Source organism: Durio zibethinus, chromosome 8, assembly GCF_047325235.1.
Source record: "Durio zibethinus cultivar Kanyao isolate XHJ-2024 chromosome 8, ASM4732523v1, whole genome shotgun sequence".
Lineage (NCBI taxonomy): Eukaryota > Viridiplantae > Streptophyta > Magnoliopsida > Malvales > Malvaceae > Durio > Durio zibethinus.
Genome location: NC_143169.1, coordinates 23,077,492 through 23,100,002, shown reverse-complemented (window position 1 = coordinate 23,100,002; position 22,511 = coordinate 23,077,492). Strand labels below are relative to the sequence as shown.

The 22,511-nt window shown below is 32.8% G+C and overlaps 3 protein-coding genes across 4 annotated transcripts; all 3 read right to left on the bottom strand.

Moving 5' to 3' along the window:
* Window positions 1-245: 245 nt before the first annotated feature.
* Window positions 246-10,257, bottom strand: LOC111279036 (1-phosphatidylinositol-3-phosphate 5-kinase FAB1B-like). The gene is made up of 11 exons (XM_022865918.2): window positions 9,027-10,257; window positions 7,934-8,698; window positions 7,001-7,154; window positions 6,538-6,882; window positions 5,459-6,349; window positions 5,040-5,371; window positions 4,514-4,637; window positions 4,252-4,422; window positions 2,143-3,687; window positions 1,031-1,297; window positions 246-870 (listed from the first exon to the last, which is right to left on the bottom strand). Exons 1-11 carry the CDS (start codon window positions 9,641-9,643, stop codon window positions 547-549), a joined length of 5,535 nt encoding a protein of 1,844 aa, XP_022721653.1. The 5' UTR covers window positions 9,644-10,257; the 3' UTR covers window positions 246-546.
* A 3,557-nt stretch (window positions 10,258-13,814) lies between these two features.
* On the bottom strand, window positions 13,815-14,548 carry LOC111278334 (uncharacterized). The gene is made up of 2 exons (XM_022865007.2): window positions 14,437-14,548; window positions 13,815-14,262 (listed from the first exon to the last, which is right to left on the bottom strand). Exons 1-2 carry the CDS (start codon window positions 14,472-14,474, stop codon window positions 14,022-14,024), a joined length of 279 nt encoding a protein of 92 aa, XP_022720742.1. The 5' UTR covers window positions 14,475-14,548; the 3' UTR covers window positions 13,815-14,021.
* Window positions 14,549-20,994: 6,446 nt separating this feature from the next.
* On the bottom strand, window positions 20,995-21,741 carry LOC111278839 (uncharacterized). 2 transcript variants are annotated; one of them, XM_022865506.2, is made up of 2 exons: window positions 21,617-21,741; window positions 20,995-21,480 (listed from the first exon to the last, which is right to left on the bottom strand). In XM_022865506.2, exons 1-2 carry the CDS (start codon window positions 21,652-21,654, stop codon window positions 21,264-21,266), a joined length of 255 nt encoding a protein of 84 aa, XP_022721241.2. In that variant the 5' UTR covers window positions 21,655-21,741; the 3' UTR covers window positions 20,995-21,263. The 2 variants fall into 2 exon arrangements, with proteins under 2 accessions (XP_022721241.2, XP_089621265.1); XM_089765139.1 differs by having other exon boundaries at window positions 20,995-21,477; window positions 21,617-21,737.
* Between the last annotated feature and the right edge of the window lie 770 nt (window positions 21,742-22,511).

Sequence of the window (22,511 nt, the reverse complement as noted above, 5' to 3'; positions counted from 1 at the left end):
CTATTATCAGATAAGAAAACATATTCAGCAGATGTTTAGTGCTGGAAACACTTCATAGCCATTCAATTCTGAATCAGCCAGACCAGTTTGTACAAGTAAATGACCCAATAAACGGAATCACAATTCCTTACCACCCATCAGCATTGACTATTGTAAATGGAAACCTGAACAATTAATGAATAAAATGCAACATGCAATGAAGACTTTGGGAATTCACAAAAGAGTCTAATTCACTGTGGTACATGAAAAAAAAGTTCACATAAAAACCATTTGCATGATGGAATGCTAAATACAAGAATAAATATTTTGTACAAAAATTTCTAACAGAGGTCGTCAAATATTGGACCTCTGAAAGAAATTCCCATGGCTTTAAACAGCCATGTTTTGCGTCTCCTAACAAATAATTATGAAATTCTCTTTTGTTGTGTAAGAAAAATTGCCCTAAAAAGGAACTGGAAAATGGAAATCAATCATATGAACAAGGAAAAACGGAATGGGAGAGTTAGCTCCCAAATTGCATATTCGAATATACACTCAGACTCAGAATCACTTAACTGAGTTCCCAGCTTGTCCATTCTCTTCACCTATATCTGACTGAGATTTGCTTGGAATGGTAGTTGGAGACCATTGATCTGGGATCATTAGAAAATAAGTTGTCATTGCTTTCCTGAACCGAACCTTGTATTGTTTTGGTGAAATTACAGTTGGTGATGTGTTCTTTGGACCACCAAGGATGCCTGAAGCCTTCACCCAAGTTTCAAGATGCTTGTCCCAGGTATACCGCCTCAAGAAATCAATGATTCCAAGAACTAACTCACGCTTCTCTTCATCCACTCCAACCAGTAATGAGTAATCCATCACATCACTTGACTGCAAGATGGAAAAGATAAAGAAATGAGTAAAACCTGATGACATGCATTTTAGTTGATCTAAACTAGAAATGCGTGCTATAGGAACAGATCTCCAGGCATGTAAACTACACCCCCACCCTTCAGGGTCCTAAGCACGCGAGCAAAGATCTAAAACTTACTGCAAGAAAAGCAGTGTCATTCCAGACAGCTCTTTCCAACAACCGCTTTGCTTTATTACCAACAAAAATAGGGGAAGTCGGCATTGATTCAATCAGGTTCTGATCTAGCAGAACCTTGTTGATTCCACTAGAATCAGGATTATAGCGAGATCTAGAAGATCCTTTGAGATCATATAGCCTTGTGACACTTCTTCTAAACAGAAGATTCTCCATAACCAAAACATCCATCTTTGATTCTTTCCCACCTTTAAGATGCTTTGCAGTGACCTTCAAGAAAAAATAAACAATAAGAAGTAAATAATGATTCCAGAAAATACGTGCAATTTGCCACCTATAAAAAGTTAACCACACTCTTAACACCATTGCGTTCCTAAAAGCATGAAAAAGCAAAGGTCTTCTGTCCTTCTTTGTAAGTCCTCTTGATCAATTTCATCCAAAAGTATCAGCAACTAGCATCAAACATCCAGGACAATTTAAATCTTGAAAAATAGATTGTGACCCTTAGAAGTAGCTCCGAGTTTCAAGTACTCCTTCTCAAGCTTTTTCCTTCCTCAAATAGAAAAATACTTCTTAGGTTATATAAATGTCATACACTATGTAAGTATAAAGAGTTAACGCCCATCAGTCATGCCAGAAGGCATATGCAGATATTGTACAGGAGAAGTAGCAATGCTCTCACCTGACTGCCTACGCCACCAGCTAACTTCCAGGTGGATTAAAAACACCTGCTGACTTCTAGGTGGTAATTGTAGCAAAACCCATTTAAGTCGTAAATTGCAAAACTGCATAATTTTGCATATCTTAACTATTTTTTCTCCCATAAAGGTTAAATTTTATAAACAGGCAAGGTTTAATATGTAAGCTTAAAGTTTATTTATGCAAAAACAACCTTATTTCTCAGCACATATTAAACAAATCAGCAGTCTATTAGTATGAAGGCAAATATGAGCAAGTTCCGGATCTGGCTTTCGGTTACTTGGGCATTAATAAGCTATTACGGGAGCCAACATTAAAGAAAATGTCAGGATTTTTTCAGCTTCTTTAAATGATGACCAATAGATTAATGATTATGATATGTAGCATAAAGCATCTGAAGCCCTAGGAACAAGCACCTGATAAATACCAAGAATCTTCGCCAGGCATGTTGGACTTCCAGAACTAATGGATTCAGACAAGTACTTAAAATATCCAGGTGCGAATTTTATAAATGATTCCAACTCTGTCTTTGTGACTTGTTTAATGATGAACCGATCGTCCAAGGTCTTGGCAAAGAAAACATTGCTCTTGCCACCCTGAGCTCCCCACTTCTTACAACGACTCAGAGACCTTATAAAATCTAGTTCTGATGGGCAACATATTCTCCTTAATGCTTCAAACCGCTTCGCATAATAGCAAGTCACGGTATATTTCACTTTATCAAATGAGCCATCATCTCCGAAAGACACCCTGACATGCAAATCCTTCATACAGGAGAGTGGGTCTATAATCAGGAAGCTGCGAGATCCAGTAACGTCATCTGTTGAACCAAAACTTCTATGAGGATCAAAGGTCATTTCATCAACAGAATGGAACAACTGAAAATTCACTGTATCAAATACTGAGGCTGTTAAATCCCCATTGTCTTTAGGTCTATCCCCATCATCACTTAGCTGGAAATGATATTCAGGTGATGCTAGAGCATATGATATAATACTTGCGGGCTCATCATCATAAACTGGAATAACAGTGTCATTAAAACCCAATGGTAAAAGCAGTCTAGCCCCACCTTGCAGTTCCAACTCTCTAAACGATGAAACATAGACCGGATCATACTCACTGAATGTATCAAGCTTTGAAGCACTTCCTAAAAAGTTTTTGTTCAATGCACGGTAGAAACTTAAGAAAGGCATTCTTAACCAACTTACAGAGTCTTCCATATTTTCAGAACCTCTAGTGGACAATTCACGTGACAGAGAACTAAGAGCCTTTGGCCCAATCTTTTCTTCATAACGGTATTCCAAATCTAATCCCTCTGTTACTGCACCTATAGCAGCATTATCTGCAGCAGCAGAATCAGAAAAAGAACATGAATTTTTCTTAGGTATTACAGTTGCTCGCTGAATTTCCCCGGTCCAAGCAGCATCAAGGGTATCTGATAAATTTTCTATGACAGGAAGAAACTGGCCTTCAGACAGGACCCGGCGAACATTTTCCCTAGGTTTCTCACAGTCCAATCCATCACACATGCTCTGGCTAGCAGAAAGATTACCATAGTCTTTGATTCCAAGATTTGAATTTTCACTTATGTCTGGTTCTTGATGGATCAAATCTGACTGATTGGTGTTGCCATTTAATTCTTTTTGGTCAGATCCCCTATCAAGCTTTGCATCCACAAGAGCTGAGTCACAGAATTCAGAGCCTTTTCCTAGTTCCAACATATCCATGTCTTTGAGCTTCTCACCAACACCTTCAGTGAGGGATTTCTCCTTATGTTCTGAAATTGAATTGCTGAAACCATCCTGTAGGCTGTAATTTTCTAAATTGGTTGCAAAAACCAGGCGGTGGTCCCACATATAAGATTGGAAAAGTAATTGACGCCGCAACCGATTAATTTCAAGAATGTCAATAACAGGTTGCCCTTTTCTCACTTCCCTTTTCAAAACCTTTTGCAACGATTCCTAAACCAAGTCCAAGAAAAATAAGAAACCAGACAATAAAAACAGCAATGAAAATTTGACATTTGTTTTTCAGTCAATAGACCTTCTTCAACTCAAAGCATTCCTCCAAAAAGCAAGGCTTAATGGATAAATTCAAAGGGTTATTATGGTGGACCTCCACACACATGAATTTTTCATAAAACATTTGCTGAATATCTAAACATTGTGTATTGATAAGTTCCCAAAATACAGAGATACCAAGATAGCATTTTTCTAACAGTAAGTATTCCTCCAAAAAGCAACGCTTAATGGATAAATTCAAAGGGTTATTATGATGGACCTCCACACACATGAATTTTTCATAAAACATTTGCTGAATATCTAAACATTGTGTATTGATAAGTTCCCAAAATACAGAGATACCAAGATAGCATTTTTCTAACAGTTATTTTAGTTCTTGAATCATCAGCAGTCGTGCATATTTATTTTACACGGTCAACATAATCCACTGGCAATGCAATCTGACATAGACATAAAATCTGTCTTGCTAAAGCAAAAAAGTACAACACATAAATGAAGTCTTACCTTAAACTCCAGTTTCTCCTTTTGTAATATCCTTTCTAGTTCAGCAATTTGATGTCTCAATTCAGATGCTTTCATGATACTGTTAGGTGCCCCTGTGCCAATTTTTTTTTTGGTAATTTGACTTAGGGAATTGAGTACTTCAGAAAACAGAAGCTCTGCCCGGTCAACCACCTGTTTATAATAATAAGATAAAAATAGATTACCCAAATGAAGAGAGATCTAAATCGGCTTCTTCAAAAAATAAAAAGTATTATCCTTGCACCTTATCTGTTTCTTTTCGTATCCACTCCTGATTCTCATAGTCAAAATCAACTTTTGGGGGTGGAAGGTACACAGAATGAACATCAATTGATGCATAACGAAAGCAAGCAACCATTCTCCCAAATCTACAGATATTTAAACAGTGAGTAGAAAAAGAAAGAGATGATGAATGGAGTTTTTTGCCACTAATAATTCGTGCTATTTTATCAGCCAGGTCATGATCTACATCATTCAATATAATATGTCAAATTTATAATCAATTCACTAGAACTTCACGTAGTCTCTGAGACCACTCAAAGAAATGCTATGATTGATATCATCTGACCAAGCAGTCTGCAAGGCCAAAAAGGTTGATTTCAACTCAAAAAGTATAAAATAATGATTAATGACACAATGTGGTGAGTTAAAATTATGGGTCAAGAGCCTGCACAAAAGCTGTGTTTTAGCACATTCTTTGAGAGCAACTATTTGTACTCATATATGACATTTGGCTGATAAATATGAAAACAATAGGGAAAGGAAATTACCCATAGAAACGAAGACAATCTCTATGTAAAGAATGGCCACAGCTTGCAAGCCTGCTTGCAGCTGCATGGTTTGAAAAACTAAGCTCCAAAAACTTCCCAAAAGATAAACACCAAACAGCATCAGACATCACTATTCGCTGCGTGGCCGGAGGAAAACCATTGGTTCTAGGACATTGCAGGCATCTGTGCCACATCCAGATCTTGCCCTCTTTTTCACCGGGTAGGAAAATTTCAGGGAGTTTCTTAACAGATATGGTGAGGGTTCCTTGTCGATGAGTATAACAGTGAACGTGTGCTTCCGAAGGCATGTCACAAGAATGGCATCGGTGACTCTGAAAAATTATTAGTCTCCGTAGTTTCAATTAAATTGCTGGGGTCTGTATGATGAAATATATAAATGTGAGGTAGAGAAAGTTTACCTGATCGAATAAATGATCCCGTAAAAATCTACCCAAAGGTTTATCAAAACTGCCATAGTACTTGATTCGAAAGAGATGGGATCTTTCGCAGACAGTCCCTTTCCACACACACCGTGATGATAAAGAAACCAAAATGCTCTGATTGTCAGAGGGTGATGGAGGAAATTCTTCTTTTAATGGTTTTGGCTCCTCAGAAAGGTTATTATGGTTTTTACCATCTTGTTGCACAGATGATGCCTCTGAAACACGTGGCTGAATTTCAACTGCTGCGCTAAGATTCTCTTGGTCAATGTGTGCCATAGAAAATTGTTGCAAAGACGCTAATGGCCCAACACTACTAAAAGTGAGATGATTACTCATGAAAGCTGACTCACTTTTGTCGACAAATACTTCCATTATTGAGGATTCTTTGGGACCCATTTCATTTTTCTTGGAAAATGCATCAGAAATAACTTTCTCAGTAGTAGATGGTAAAAGGGCAGTTGACTCTATAGAAGTTGATCGTGCAGACAACAAGCTTGAACCATTAGTTAAACAAGATGGTGGAGCTTCTTCTGTCTTCTGAAAATTACAGTTGATGAGTGAGGATGACGGATTTAAAGTGGGAGTACTGTTAGCTCTTTGGAGTTCACTACTACGTTGAGGTTCCTGAGACATTTTATTGGCGGGAATAGTAAAACCAGTAACTGTTGATGTGGAACTCACAATGATTGATGGTTTATCCTGAACTGCCACGGTAAGAGGAGAGTTCAAAGGGAATTCTGCCAGAGGGGCTCCTTCATCAGCAAGAAATGACGTCTCCCGAGCCAAGTGATAAGCTGCAAAAATTCCATATTGGACCACATGCTTGACCTTCTTCAGTTCATCTCCATTTGCGCCCCTAAGTAATATCTGAAGCAAAATATTTATATATTCAGTTAGACTTATAAAATGATCCATCATAGCGATAAATTTCATATAGACCCACACCGTTGGGAACACAAATATTATCTCCACAAAAAAGTCTGAAAATTTTAATTTCATCTCCTGATATTTTCCATTTCCATTTCCTTTTGTTTTTGGTTAGTTTGATGACTTACAGTAAAACCCAATGGCTTTGGGCAGCCTTCAAAATACATCAAAGTCTTGACCAATTTCTTGCCTCCTCGTCCAGCAGAGCCAAGATCTTCCTCAAACCTCTCAACATGGAACTTTTCACAGTAACCCAGCTTCTGAGAAGAAAGATGATCAATTGAAGGGATTATTTGAGCACCTGTGCAACGTGCAACACGTTCTAACAATGGCCTCTTGATATTGAGAACAAGTGATATGTCTTTTTCAAGAAGATACTCCTGGACAAATCGAGAAACTGATTTCTCTACCAGAAGGATATTGGGTTGATGCGCATGTATCTTTGCTACTGCCATCTTCAAATGGTCCATTTCCTGGTTAAAGATGTCAAACCAAATAACATAAAGACAAAAAAAAAAAAAGTAGCTCGAGAAAATAAAAATCAATAATCCTAAACAGAAAGAAACGTATAAACATGAAAATAGGTTATACCTGCTGCAACAAAGTATCAAAACTAGACAATAGGTTAGAGACCCGCTGGTACTCAAGAGATCCACCAAGGATCAACAACTTAGGTTTCTCAAATTTCGAAGTCATTCGTCGATGAGCAACATTTTTCTTGCAAACAACTCCTTTGACAACCATACTATAAGAACCACGGCAAAATCAGAAATAGAAAAAGGAAAACGTTGACAACCAGTGCAGCAGTATAGTTGAATCGGGATGTTATTATCATGCAGCAAATGAAAGTGATGAAAGTGGTGCAACTGATAGTCTAATGTCAACAATGCACTATTATGAAAACTTGCAGTTTAGTCATAGCTTGCGGTAGAAGAAAGAATGGAAGGGAGGTAGCAGATCGTGCCACATTTAGGCAGGGGCAAACATTGAGGTTCCTAAAATTAAAGCAGAGGTGTCTCCACCTAATTGGCAAGTCACTCCTGACATAATCTTCTAATTCTTTTGTTTTTCTAATTTTTTTATGAGTAATTGATGACTATCTCAAGTTGCTGCGCTATATGTGAATGTGGACAAATGGAGAAGGAACCATTCAAGTAAATAAATTTTTTTTACTTTTTGCTCATGTTTTAACAGTATCTATGGCTATTAGTCACGTAAGATTGTTGATTGATCCATCTCTTATTTATTATCATAGATGAGGAGAAATGAAGAGTTGAATTGATGTTGTTAAGTAGCATATCAAGAAAATCCTAGCACAAACTTCTTTCATTTATACATGAGTTATTAAAATAGGAACCTGCTATTCAGCAGCAAGACTTAAGGCCTCAGTCTTCACTGCATTCATATGCTGAAACCTTAAAGAGAAAATCAAAGGTTGATGTAGACAAAAGAGATTCTAAATTCATTAGAACAAAATGGCATAATGGGTCATATAGAAACATTTATATCTTGTGTGGCATTTACCTCTCACAGCGATGTCCAGAAGCTATGCATTTCACTTTAACATATCCACCAGGGTCCATTCCTCCTCCTTTCCTTGTGTATGGCTTCAAAAGTGTAGCAGCCTCCAATGAAAGAGCAATGATGATCTCCAACCAGCTCTCTTTATCATTTTCATCATCCACAGGGATGTTCTCAACCTGTAAAAGCTGAGCTATCAAAGCCCTAAAATGTCCATCAACTATATTCTTCACGGCTGTCTTGTGCTCTTCACTTGATCTATCCCTAATTAGAGACTCCCCACTTCCAAAGCTGCTTGAGTTCTGCAGATATCCCCACTCTCCTTTAGCATCCCCATAATCATTATCATCATCGTCGTCATCATCATCATCATCATCATCATCATTATCATCAAACAGAGTAGCTTCCTTCTCATTGTCTTCATCTTCAGGTTCAGGAGGGAGCCAGAGAAGTCCATTATTTTCAAAATCTACAGGCTCAGCAGCATATAAAGACGCTGATGTTTCATACTCATCACGAACTTGACGTTCATCTTTCTTCACAAGCTGTGATATTCCTTCTGAACCTGGTGAAGGAAAACTGTGGTTCATTGGAGAACAGCTTAAACTTTTTGAGTCAATATTTTCTCTATCAGGATGAAATTCATGTGACCCGTAGTTGCTCATCTCATCAAAGTCAACAGGGCTATAGTAGCCATTATCTTGAGAGAAATGCTTTGTGTCAGAATCAGACAGATATAAGCTGTACTCATCCTCGTCATCATCACTCCTGATGCCAAAAGAAAAGCAAGCAACAGGTAAGTAATTGGAATAGCACATTAAGACCTTTTTTCCCCAACTCTCCAATTGCTTTTAAAGGCTACTTATTTTTCCTTTCACTTGTTCTATTTCTGTTTTAAAGAGACCTATTTGATACATAACACTGATCAAAAATGAAAAAAAAAATATAACGCTGGTAGTGCTGCACAAACACATGCAAACTCAGGTGTCCAACTCGAAACAGCCTAAGACATATAAAGATCTAAGTTATGCTTGATTGATAGGCATAACCTGAAAATTTTAAGAAAATGCAATTAAGAGTGCAAAGATCTTCTGACCTGTTCAATGAAAACTCATATTGGTTTGAATATGAATCTTCTACATCCATTGTAAGATCATTGCTCCTCTTTGGTGCTCTCTTCCCAGACCTATCCACACTTTTATTCATTGAAGATGGTTGATGAGGGCTGAGAATAGACCTCGGTTGAACTTGTTGATATGGTCTGGCTAGATATGGCACCGACCCAAGAGTAAAACTACTACTATTAGCAGCCCAACTAGATTTAGTGCTGATAAAACTAGTGGCTGATGGTGAAGTACTAAGATCCTGATTGGGCACTTGCACTCCATTAATAGTAGTTATGCCCTGCTCCCATTGCTTGAAACAGTAATTACATACCCGAATCTTCTTCCGCTCTTCTTGGGGAATCCTTGAGTAATTAGATGGTGCAGGAACGGAGTTTTCTGTACACTTGGCACAGAAAACTCGGCCACAGAGTCGACAATGATGTCTACGGTTAAATAATGTGAACTGCGAATCACAATCATAGCATACCCTGCAGATATTATCAGGCATCCAAAAATCCCTCGACACATTAGCAGGCTCTGATCGCCAAGGAAGCCATGACTTTAGTAAAGTAACTAGCTCAGAAAATGTCTTGTTAGGGGCATCCATCTGCAAATGATCCTACTGCCCCCACTCATTATGCTATGTTCATTTGACACTCGTAACAAACCATAAACTAGATAGCATGCAATTCACCCCATATGAAGACACAATCCAACCAAAAGAACTTCGAAAATTCCAAGAATCAAGAACCGACTATTATGTCCACCAATCCACATATCAAAGTAGGCTTTTACTTCTCCATCTCAATTCAAGAATGACCATATAGCACAATAGAAACTCCAAAAAACCGCAGCCAACTTCATCAAACCCTGATCCAAATTAATGCCTGGCAACCCAATCTACTCTAAAATTCAACTAAAATGAATTCAAAATTTTGACAAACGCACCTGAAATTTGTTGAACCAAAAAATAGTTGAAAAATATCACAAATTTGCAACAAAGCAAACTGGGTAAAAGGCCGATCCCTCGGTGACTAAATATATAAGATCAAAACACGCCCTTTCTCATGAACCAACTCATACCTATCTGTCAGAAATCAACCCCACCCGTAAATTGAAAATTCCATCATTCAGAAAAGAAAAATTTTAACACCAATAGAAAAATCCTACAACCAACAACAGATAGATAAATCAATCTTTCCTTTCTCCACAGATAAAAACAAACAAATTTATACAACATTCACGTTTATATGTAAAACCGTTTTACCTCAAATCACCAATCAATCAATCAATGATCAATCTCTTCGAGAATGAAGCACCCAGCCAATATGTTCTATCCACGTAGGCAAACAGACCGTTATAAAGAAAAAAGGGTAGGTAAAAGCCAAATAAAAGAAAAAGCCCCCATAACCCAGAATGCAATACCTTCTCAAGAAACCAATAAAACGATAAAATTGTTGATCTTGATCATGAAAATCTCGTTCTCAATATCAAATAAAGGAATCCAATTATTCTATTTGACAAATTTTTGTATCAAAAGAACCCCTGAAAAATCCTATGCATTGTATTTGAATCTATGCAAAATAAAATAATCTGGTATATTATATCTAATTCCAATATCAAAATCTACAAAATTGAGTCAAAATTTTCTTTTTTTTTTTTTCCTATAAAAACCTTTTTTTTTTTGTTTTTTTGTTTTTCATGTTTCTGAATTTGTTGGCAATGCTGATTCAGATTATTTTGTCCCTTAATCCTCGGGCAAAGAAAGCGACTCTCCTTTAACGTGGGGATATGATATGACTGTAGACTCTGATGCATGTAAACAACATTGAATTTTGAGCAGTCAAAATGTTTTTGGTTGTGGAAGGACAAAAATGACCTTCAAAGAGTTTGTAAGAACGGACAGAGATTTGTACTTGTGTTGAAAGTTTTCGCTTATGTTTATTTAAAGACAACCGTGCAACAGAACAGAAGACGAGACTTTGAAGGGTCAATCATTTGCGGTTTTTCCGACACTGACGCACTTCAACGCTCAAGTTGGGTTGGTTTTTTGGGAAAGCAAATATTTTTGTAATTTTTTTTTTCATTAAAGAAAACAAAGAGTTTTACTTGTGAACAAAGCATTCAAATTTCATAGTCCATTGAATACAAACATATTTCTTTGGTTGTGAATAAAACAAAGTCATAAAACTTTCAGAATTTTGTATACAAAAGTCTTTTTCTTTCCTATTTTAGTGGAAAATTAGGGAGCCCTAATTAAATATTATGAAAATTAATTAGAAACTAGATATTATTGGACCACCTTAATAATACCAGAAAATCATCCTTTTTTTGTGGATTCATATCTTAGATTTTAGAGTTAAATATAAAAAAATCCATAAATTATAATTAAATAATTGTTTAAATTTACTTACTATTTTATTACAATGAATAGAACTTTTAAATATTTATTTTCATTTAATTAAACTCTTAAAAATTGATAAACTCTAATTGAATGAAAATTACTGATGAAAATTAACAAATAAAAATTTAATTAAGTAAAAATAAATATTTGAAAATTTAATTTATTACAATAAAATAAAAAGAATTTATATATTTATTTAATTTCAATTTAGGGTTTTTTAATACTTAAGCCCTGATTTTATATATAGAAACTCGGGTTAACATTTAAGATATATCATAGAATTGGAAACAAATGATCAGATTACCTTCCTAGAAAAAGCCTTGGAAATTTCCTCAATCATAGTAATTAGACTTAACTATTTCAAACTCAACATGATGATACGACACAAAAATGACACAAAAAAATGATATATGTATTTTAAAAAAATATGTTTCGTATTTATTCATGTCAATATGAATTTCGACATGACACAATTTGTGTTGAATATGTTTTGACTTGTTTAAATACGTAACACGATAAGAATAAAATTTTTAATTTAATCTTGTCATATGAGTATACATTTAATATATTTAATACGTTTAACACATTTTTTATATTTATTTTAATTTAATATAAACATATAAAGATTATTTTAATTCTTAATCTTTTAATTATGACATTTAATTAATTATATAATTTCATATAAAAATTATTTTAAACATTTAATTATGATATTCATTTATAATTATTAGAAAATTATTTTTTATATTAATAATATAAATACAATAAAATATTAATATTAATCCTATAAATTATTATTTTATTTTTTAATCTTCAATAGTTTATCATTTTAAATTTGATACTAAAAATTAATATAGTTATGTAATATAAATTAAAATTTATATATATTAAATACATATTAAATGAGTATTAAATTTTTTTATTTTTTTAATATATAAATACTTTTTTATATTATTAATATGTCAAATTTATTAAGTTGTAAATGATAGATAATTTATAATTATTTATTATTTTAATCATGTTTTTATATATATTTATATTATTTGTGTTAATTCGTATATATTTGTATTAGTCGTGTCTATTTATTTATATTCATTTTATTCATATTTATTCGTATCGTATTTAAATGAATTAATTATGTCATATCACATGTAATACATATATTAAACATATTATATTTATATTTAAAATTTAAACACGTTTTATAATTTATATTGCATTCATATTTAATAATTCATATTATTATAGATATCAAACATAGCATAAAAACACGAATTACTAAAGTCTAGTAGTAACTTCAATCCTTCGATATGTTTTTCCAACCATAAGCGAGGGTTAAGATTGGGAGAGCCAACTGGCACAAATTATTTGGGAGAGCCAACTGGCACAAATTATTAGTAAGTAATTTGTTTGGTACTTCGGTCCACCAACCATGAACCAACTTCCCTTCTCTGAGAAGCCCATGTTTTTGACAAGGCAAAGGCCTGGGACTGCTGGAACTGGACCTTATTTTTCAAGAAACTAGCAATTGCAAAGCCTCTGCTTCAGTGGTTCAGCATATATTTATAGCGACGCTTGAACGTAATTTTGTTTAAAAATTTATACTCACTGCTTATTTTTTAGCATTAAATGTATAGCAGACAGCTTAATATTTCAAGTGACAATTTTGCATTCAATGGCTTTGAAATTCATTGCTGGTCATACATCAGTGGAGTCGATTTATGTTTTGTCTCCATGAGCACACTCTCGAGAGAGCTTGAAATTGGAAACGTGAAAGCTTGGTGATCACTCAACCCAGAGAAATGTCCTGACAGATTCTTAAAATCTGAATTTGTTATGAAAATTGTCTCACCTATCTATTGTTGTAGATTCCTTTGGGTACCTATATATAGCATGGAATCCGGTGGTTTGGTTTTGTGTGTGTGAAATGTTAATAAAAACCTAAAAAAAAAAAAAAAGCCAGAAATGAAAGGAAATATAACTAGACCTGTCAAAGTTTTTGGCTCCATTTAGACCAGACTTTGAATAGAGATTTTTGAGTTTGAGCTTAGTTCGATCTGATTATGGATATTAAATTGAGTTTATATTTGATATATTATTAATATATAAATTTTATATATTATCAATAAATCCAATGATATTTTATTAATGAGTAAATGTTAATTTTAAAATAAATATACAAAAATTAATATTTTTAAAAAATTTATTCATTAATGATTAATGAGATAGTATTATTTATTTTAATATATATATATATATATAATATTTTAATATATATTTGAAAATTTTCAGTCTTTGAAGTCCTACCAATTGGGTCTTGAGTAGGATCTTTAAAAGACTGATCGGTCTTGATGGCTCGACTACACCTCTAAATTTAACTGCATTATGCGAATTTACCATAGATTATCAAGATTTCTAAACGTAATGGGACTCATTGCATCGCAAAACTAGCATCGGCAACTGGAACTCATGTAAATTTATTATGAGTCGATAGTAACAGAAATTATCAGCAAGAGCTCCAATACTAAACATTATCAGCCAAAGCTATGACTATGGCTTAAAACTTAAAAGTCTTAGCAGGCTAATTATTCTTTTCAAGTAAAGTTTCACCAGTTCTGTTCTTTGGAAGAACTTTCTTCCTTAGCTCTGCAACATCAATGTCGTCAAAATGATTCTCTGGAATCCAGTTGCCGGTCTTCGGATCTTTCATCCAAAACGTTTCCTTCTCTGCCGAAATTTCATCCCTCAAATCTGTTTCTTTCTTCATAACTGATGCCACTGGTTGCACTTTCATGCTCTCCGCTGCAGCTGCATAAGATCGTCTACAGCAACAACAACCAGAAACATAAAACAAAAACGGCTGATCTCACGATCATGCATCATGTCAAAAACCAAAAGAACCAAAGAACTTCAAACACGTCAAGCTAAGAAATAAATATGGTAAGAAAACAAGGATAACAGACACCAAAAAGAAAGAGTAATAAACAAAGACTAACCTGACGAGCTGAATGCTCTTGACGGAACGCTGAGCCATGTTTTTGTTTAGAAAATTAAATGGAGGTTGAGACTTAGGTCATTTTTCAATGTGGTTTTATATTATTTATAACTGCACCTGGCCACAACCAAGGTGGTTGTTGTTGTAAAATAGAGTTTGAGAATATTATTGATTCTTTTCTTTGCATAGAGAGATAGTTATAATGTAGAGAATCCAATATCATTTGGGAAAACAACTAGATTAAAATCATTTGGGAATCTGAATTTCAAGTTTTTTTTTTTTTTTTTTTTCATTTTTCAGCAATTGATAACTTAATAATATATTTATTATCTTTTGGTGTACAATTTTTCCATCCAATCAATTAAGTGATTTAAGGGAGATTTTGTTATTATTTTTCAAGACTACTATAATAATTTAATTATCAAACTAATTTTATTTTTAAGATGAGTATATTACTTGTTATTTGAAATTACTTTATTTGTCTAACAATAATTAATTCTTAAAAATAAAAAAATAACTGTTTCAAAAAAAAAAAGATAACTATATTTGCTAAACATTATTTTATTTGAAAATACTAAAATAATGATCTATTTATAATAGTTATATAAGTTAATGATTTCAATATTGTTCAAAGATAATAATTTATATATTAAGTTTATTTACTTTCTAATAATATATATAATTAAATTATTAAATTAACAAATGTATCTATTAATAGATAAATTAATTTTTATAATATAAATTATGTAAAATTTGAATAAGAAAATAAAATTAATTTATTAAAATAATAACAAAAGAAAATTATTATATTATATATAAAGCATTAAAAAGTTTAAAAAAGCACACAAATTATTTTTGAACTTGATACAATGAATAATAATTTGAAAATATAAAAATTTATAATATTAAATGATTATAATTTTGAGAGACAAAAATATTTTAATTCATATACTAAATGATTAATATTAATTATTATCAATTTTATACATTACTTATTCTATTAAAAGTTTTTCATTTTTTTGGATAAAGATTAGATTATTTTTCAAGAGAATAATCTTATCATATTCGTTAATTCAAGACCATCGTCACATAGGATTTAAATACTTACTAAATAGGGTAATTTAATTATCATATATAAATTAGTATGATTTTTGAAATAATCATCTGATATCAAACATCACCTAAATTATTATCATATAAAATTCCCAAGTTGCTATCAAATAGGATGATTTAATTAATCAATCCATACTTTTATCCACCGCTTTGAATTGAGAGATAAAGCATTTTTGTTTACTTAAAAATTACAAAAACTTATCTGGGAAGAAATTTTTGTGCGCCGTCACAGTGTCCTATATCTAAATTTTAGCAACGTAAAAATAAAACGACGAAATGACAATGAAGCGATAAAAATCACTTGTCACCTAAGCATTAAATACCGGTGAATTTTCAGTGTATTTGTCTCCTCAATTATTTGGCTTTATATTCTTCACATTGCTTTTTTAATGCATGCATATAGGAGCATTTATTTCACATGCATGTTGGAACATGTATGTAATATGATTGATCACTTAGTTTGCAGCACATGCATTGCAGCAGCAAAAGAATTACGTGAGTAAAGGTAATGTTTTTAAGAATAAAATTTTACTTTTAAGTGATAATAAATTGTGAATGAGAATATTGTATCATTAATTCCAATGCAATGAATATGCTATACTTCAATTTTGTTCGAGATAGAAAAGTAATTATACTTCATTGATTTTGAACTTGAAAGTTCTGTCAAAAGTTTATGCTTATTTTTAGTGATTGATTATTAAAAAAAAAAAAAGGAAATTAGGAGCATATACAGTCTCATTCTGCTTTCAGTTAAAACAATTTGGGCTCAGCTGATCAATTATTCCTAATGCAAATTGAATACCAATTGCACATAACAGCGAAAGCCAACATATAAAAGATATGAAATTGGAAAAACTGGCATCTTTTTTTCTGGGTGGTTTTTCTTTTTCTCCAAACAGCTTACACATATGGATGATTTTTGTAGGGAATAAGAACATTTGAAAAAAAAAAAGGACTTAAATCCGCCATAAATATTGATTTTGAATATGAGAAGAATTTTAAATTTGATTTGAATCCTCAATTAGCTGGTCGTAGGAGTTATGGATTTTTTTTTCATCTAAAGTTAGATTGAAAATATTGTAGCAAGATATATATCTTGAAGTTCAAGTAAAACATATTGGTAATAAATAAAATAACAAACCAATCTACAAACATACTAAATCCAAAGATTGCAAATTCTGATCATTAATTGTGTCAATGATCAAAGCCAAAGTTTAGTGATTCGTATATTAATATCGTATAAAATATTAAAATTTATATATTCGTATCTTATTTTATAACAAAAATTGAATGTCACAATTTATGTCGAAAATATAAAATATATTTTTTAAATTTTGTTAAACCCATATATATATATTACTTAAATTTTAAATCATATCATATTTGTTTTTTATATATATATATATATATATATATTTTAGATTACCAAATCTAGTTATGAGTAAGAAAAGCACAATTGTTTGATGTCTGGTCAACGATTATGCACTGAAAATTGCCATTTAGAATCAAGATCAATAAAGTATTCTGTCCTTTTTTCAGGAATGATTCTTTGTTTCTGGTCAGGACCAATTTATTGATGTTACTAGAAATAAAAATTAACAAAAGTTGGGATCATAAGATCATCCAACGATGAAAAGAAACTTAATGATTGTAAACGCAAAAGATATTCCCTTGGAACACAATTAACCCCTCACCCCTTACACTACCGGAAATTAAGCCTTTACCGACGGAATTAGGTATGGTTCGTTTCTATCCGGAAGTATAAATTAAGTTCCTCCTAAAGTTCAACATTTTTTATGGGCTATGATTTTAATTAGATTGTATTCCTTCAAAATCTTTCTTGAGATCTAGAGGCATTTTCTTTAATGAGGATCAGTGCCTGTGTGTTTGGTGTGGTATGCTTGATGAAACTGCTTTCTAATCAAATTGAGATTCATGTTTTGGGTGAAAGCTATTGAAGGAAGGTTATGTATGGATGAAATTGGTTGATGGAATGAAGAGCATTGCTGTTGGTACTATGGTATCTAAGCTTAGAACAGGGATTGTTTGGACAAATCCTATGGGGGATGCTTTGAAGTTTAATGTTGATGGATCATCTGAAGGCAAATCTGGACAGGTAGGATGTGTTGATGTTCTTAGAAATTCTTCAGGAATTATTCTTGGATTATATATGTTATGGACCTTTTGGTATTATGGATTCTAATGTTGCTAAGCTAATGGCTATAAACACTACTTTAAAGGTATTCTTCATGTCTCCTATCAAAAATTTTGTCTTGATTGTTGAATCTGATTCGAAGATTACTATTTCTTAGCTGTGTAATTCTGAATCAAGGCCATGGAATGAATGGTTGACAAGCTTAAAGTAGAGATTGAAAATGTTTCATTTATCTATTCCCATGGGGAAGCTAATTCTTTTGTTGATTCACTAGCAAAGTTGTGGTGGATAGAAATGAATTTTTTGTTGCTTGGTTGTAGAGTTGTTGGTGTTTTCTTATGCTTATATTCTATTTTTGTATTACGCTTGTGCTTATGTTGGCAATCGATCCTTTTTCTTAAATCCCAGTCTATTTATGAACTATTTTATTAATAATATCTTTTTATATTAAGCCCCAATAAAATCAGATCAACCCCCCCCCCCCCCAAATATTGATTTAATTAGATGGCACATAATTAAATTAAGTGAGCTGTTTAATCATGGTAAATAATTAAATTTACTTGCTCGAGTCTCTCTCTATATATGTGATTGTAGATGAATTTAGACTTCCTTAGCGTCTACAAATGAGATTTCGTCTTGATGTTAAAAAAAAAAGTCTTGAAATCATTAAGTTTCAATATTCAAATTTTATATCATGCATGAATTTACTCTAATTTTTTATTACTTTATTTAATTTATTGAATTTTTTATATTAAATGCAATAACGATGTCATATAATTGTTTGAAAAAGTACTTTCAAACGCAAAAATAATTTTGGATTTACAAATGAATATCTTATTTCATAGTATAAATATATATATATATATATATATATATATATATATATATAGTTGCAATGTTCTTTCATATTGTCTTTGTCATTCAAATTTGTCTTTGGAGTATTCCAAATGGCAATTATGGAAAATAAGAGATTTGAATCCATGGCAACAAAAGAATTAATTTCCAGACATTCTAATTTGAAAACTAAATCGATACTTTTGTTTGCCAAAATATAGGGAAGACGAATCCTAATTAAGCTCTTTCATGATAATAATAATAACTTTTAACAATCAATCCAATATGATCGATCACCTCCTAGCCTTTGGGTGTGTGCTGGGTTTCTTCTTCTTCATCCCTGTGAAAAACATTGTTGCCAAACATTGCAGGCAAGTAGGATTATTGCAATGCATAGTCAAGATTTTATATTTGATGGTTGTACCATTTTGGTGCATGGTTCTTCCATAGTTGCTCTACAAGTTCTGAAGACAGCAGCTGTAAGACAGAAGGAATGCCAGACAGAACAGGATTACGATTATCTAATGAGCTGGACAAGCTTGATGTTCCTGTAAAGCTTCTAATAGGCTCCGCTATGGCATAAACTATGGATGAGGCGGTGGATATGGTATTTGTTTGGGGCTGGATGCTACTGGTGGAGTAGCTGAAAGTGGGGGTATCATACATAAATATGATGGGGATTGGGGACATACCGATTACCGACATACCAGATTGCCTTGATGGCGCATAGCATGAACAAACCTTTTTATGTGGCTGCTGAAAGCTACAAGGTGATTAAAGCTTCGTTTCTTTTTCTTTTTCAAGTATCTCAACTCGGAAATTATCCTGTAGGCTATATGCAGGGGAGGATGCAAGTGTTCAAGTGAGGTATACATTAACACATTAAAATAGAAAATTTAAAAAATTTTGAAGGTCTATTTTCTTTTAAATACCTTTTAAAATTTTTTAAACACTTAAAAAATTTTCATATGAACACTTCAAAAATATTTCATGAACATATTTTTTCAATACTTAACTATACTCCACATCCAGCTAATTAAGAACTAAAATCCAACTTAAATTTTCATCTAAATCATAAAAAATCAAATACCCATTTCTCATTAATCATTTACCTTTTCCTTTAAATTTTCACCTAAATAAAAATAAAATATTTAATAAAAAAATAACCCAAATTTGTCTCAGGTCATTTAGTTCTTTTTCTTCTCAAGTTCTATTCCTCTTCAATTCCTAATTCTTCTAAATAAAACCCAATGTTAAATTTTCACTCTTTTTCTCACTCTCCTCACTCTCGTCTCCCCTCTCTGGTCTGTCTCTGACTCCTTAACCCTCTACCTTCAACCCACCCAGCCCTCAAGCACCCAGGCCAGGACCCAGCAAGCGGCAGCCCCTGGCCTCTGCCGCCTAGCTCCAATGCAGCACAAACAGCACAAAGTTTCATCACCCGCTACCACTCACCAATTATAAGTGGACGCTTTCCAATGATTTTAGGAAAAAAAAAAATAATGTATCCGCCACTAACCTATATGCAACATATCTAAGAAAGAATGGATATAGAATAGAAATGAGGGTTTTTGGATTAGCGACTAGCATACTCACATGTCATATTTTTCTTTGTAGTTCGGCCGTCTTTATCATTGGACCAAAAGGATATGGGTCCTGCCTGACGCCCCATTGAAAACATCTGCCCGAGATTACATTCCTCCTAATATCTTTACTCTTTACTGATTTGGGTGTTCTTAGTTCTTACTCCTTCAGTGGTTAGTGGTGAGCTTATTCAGCTATATCTATAGTGACGCTTGAATGTAATTTTGTTTACAAATTTCTTCTCGCCGCTAAAATTTTAGGATTAAATGATAGACAATTTTGCATTCAATGCTTTAAAATTCTGGACTGGTTTATGCCAAATAGTAAATATTTTATATATGTTGTCTCCAGAAAACACATTCGAGAGAGCTTGAAATTGGAAAAGTGAAAGCTTGGTGATCAATCAACCCAGAAAGATGTCTTGAGAGATTCTTAAAATTTGAATTTGCTATGAAACTTGTCTCACCCTATTGTTGTATGTGAAACTTGTCTCACCTATCTATTGTTGTAGATTTCTTTGGGAATCTATAGCATGGGATCCAGTGGCTTGGTTAATAAAAACTAAAATAAACAGAAACAAAAGGAAATTTAATTAGATTTGTCCACATGTGAGATTACTCCTAGATACGTGGGTTTGGTCTGATTTGGATCGGATGTTAGATAGAGATTTTCGAACTTGACTTCAACCCAATTTGATTTGGAATATTATATTATTGATAAAAATATTTTTAATTAAAAATTATATTTAAAATATTAAAATATTAAAATTTTAATATATAATTTTGAAAATTTTGGATCTCTTGGATTGACAAATAGGATCTTGGGTAGGGTTTTTAAAAGGCCAATGGTTTGGCTTGTTTCAATCCATGGACATCTCTAAAATCTAAATTTAACTGCATTCTTGGAATTTACCAATTACATAGATTATCAAGATTTCTAAACGCAATGTGATTAACGTAGAAGCCTCATTGCATGGCAAAACTAGCATGGACAACAGGAACGCAAGTATATTTATAAGTCGATAGTAATAGAAATTATCAGCAGAAGCTTCATTACTTAACATTATCAGCCAAAGCTATGCCTATTGCTTATAACTTAAAAGTCTTTGCACGTTAATTATTCCTATTCAAGTTTCTCGAAATTTATTTCTGTTTCTTTGGAAGAACTTTCTCCCTTTGCTCTGCAACATCAATGTCATCAAAATGATTCTCTGGAATCCAGTTGCCGGTCTTCGGATCTTTCATCCAAAACGTTTCCTTCTGCTCTGCCGAAATTTCTTCCCTCAAATCTGTTTCTTTCCTCATAAAAGCTGCCACTGGTAGCACTTTCATGTTCTCCGCAGCAACCACATAAGATCTTCTACAACAATTTAAAAACAAAACAAGAACGATTGATCCCACGATCATTTATCATATCAAAAACCAAAAGAACCAAAGAACCTCAACCATGTCAACCTAAGTAAAATGGTAAGAAAACAAGGGTAAGAAAAACTAACCTGAGGAGCTGAAAGCTCTTGATGGAAAGCTGAGCCATGTTTTTTGTTTAGAAAATTGAATGGAGGTTGAGACTTTGAGTTTTTTTTTTTTTTTTTTTCGATGTGGTGTTTGAAGGCATAAACGGATTATAAACTATTTATAATTGCACCTACAACCAAGGTTGTTGTTGTTGTAAGGTAGAATTGGAGAATATTAATGATTCTTTCTTTGCATAGAAAGATACGTAATATAGAGAATCCAATATCATTGGGAAAACAACTTGTTTAAACTCACGTGGGAATAGGGATGTCAAGCCTTTTTTTTTCTCTTTTTTCAATACTTAATAATTTTTAATGAAAAATTTATTATCTTTTGAATAGAATTTTTTTGATCCAATCAATTCAGTGATTTAAGACTACTATCATGTAAGATTCCTACTGAAGTTGCTATCAAATAGAGTGATTAATTACTCAATCCAAAAGGTTTTCCAACTCTTTGATTGAGTGATAAAGCATCTTTGTTTACTTGAATTGATCAATGTGAAACGGAATTTGTGAAAAAAAAAAAAACTATAAAATCTATTTTTATTAGGATAATCAACTGATTTATGCTTTATTTGAACGGTTGATAAGCAAATATCTTTATTGCAACAACATGTCATTTCATCTTTAAACCTTTAAGGATTCAATATAAAACGACATGACGGTGATGATGGTGGTGCGATAAGAATCGCTTCCCACAACCATTGAAATGAATCATTATGTACCAGTGAAATTCCAGCGTCTTTTGCTCTCTTCAATTATTCGGCTTTATATTCTTCATATTGCTTTTCTAATGCATGCATATTGGAACATGTATGTAAATATACATGATTGATCACTTAATATGCATCACATGGATTGCATCAGCAAAAGA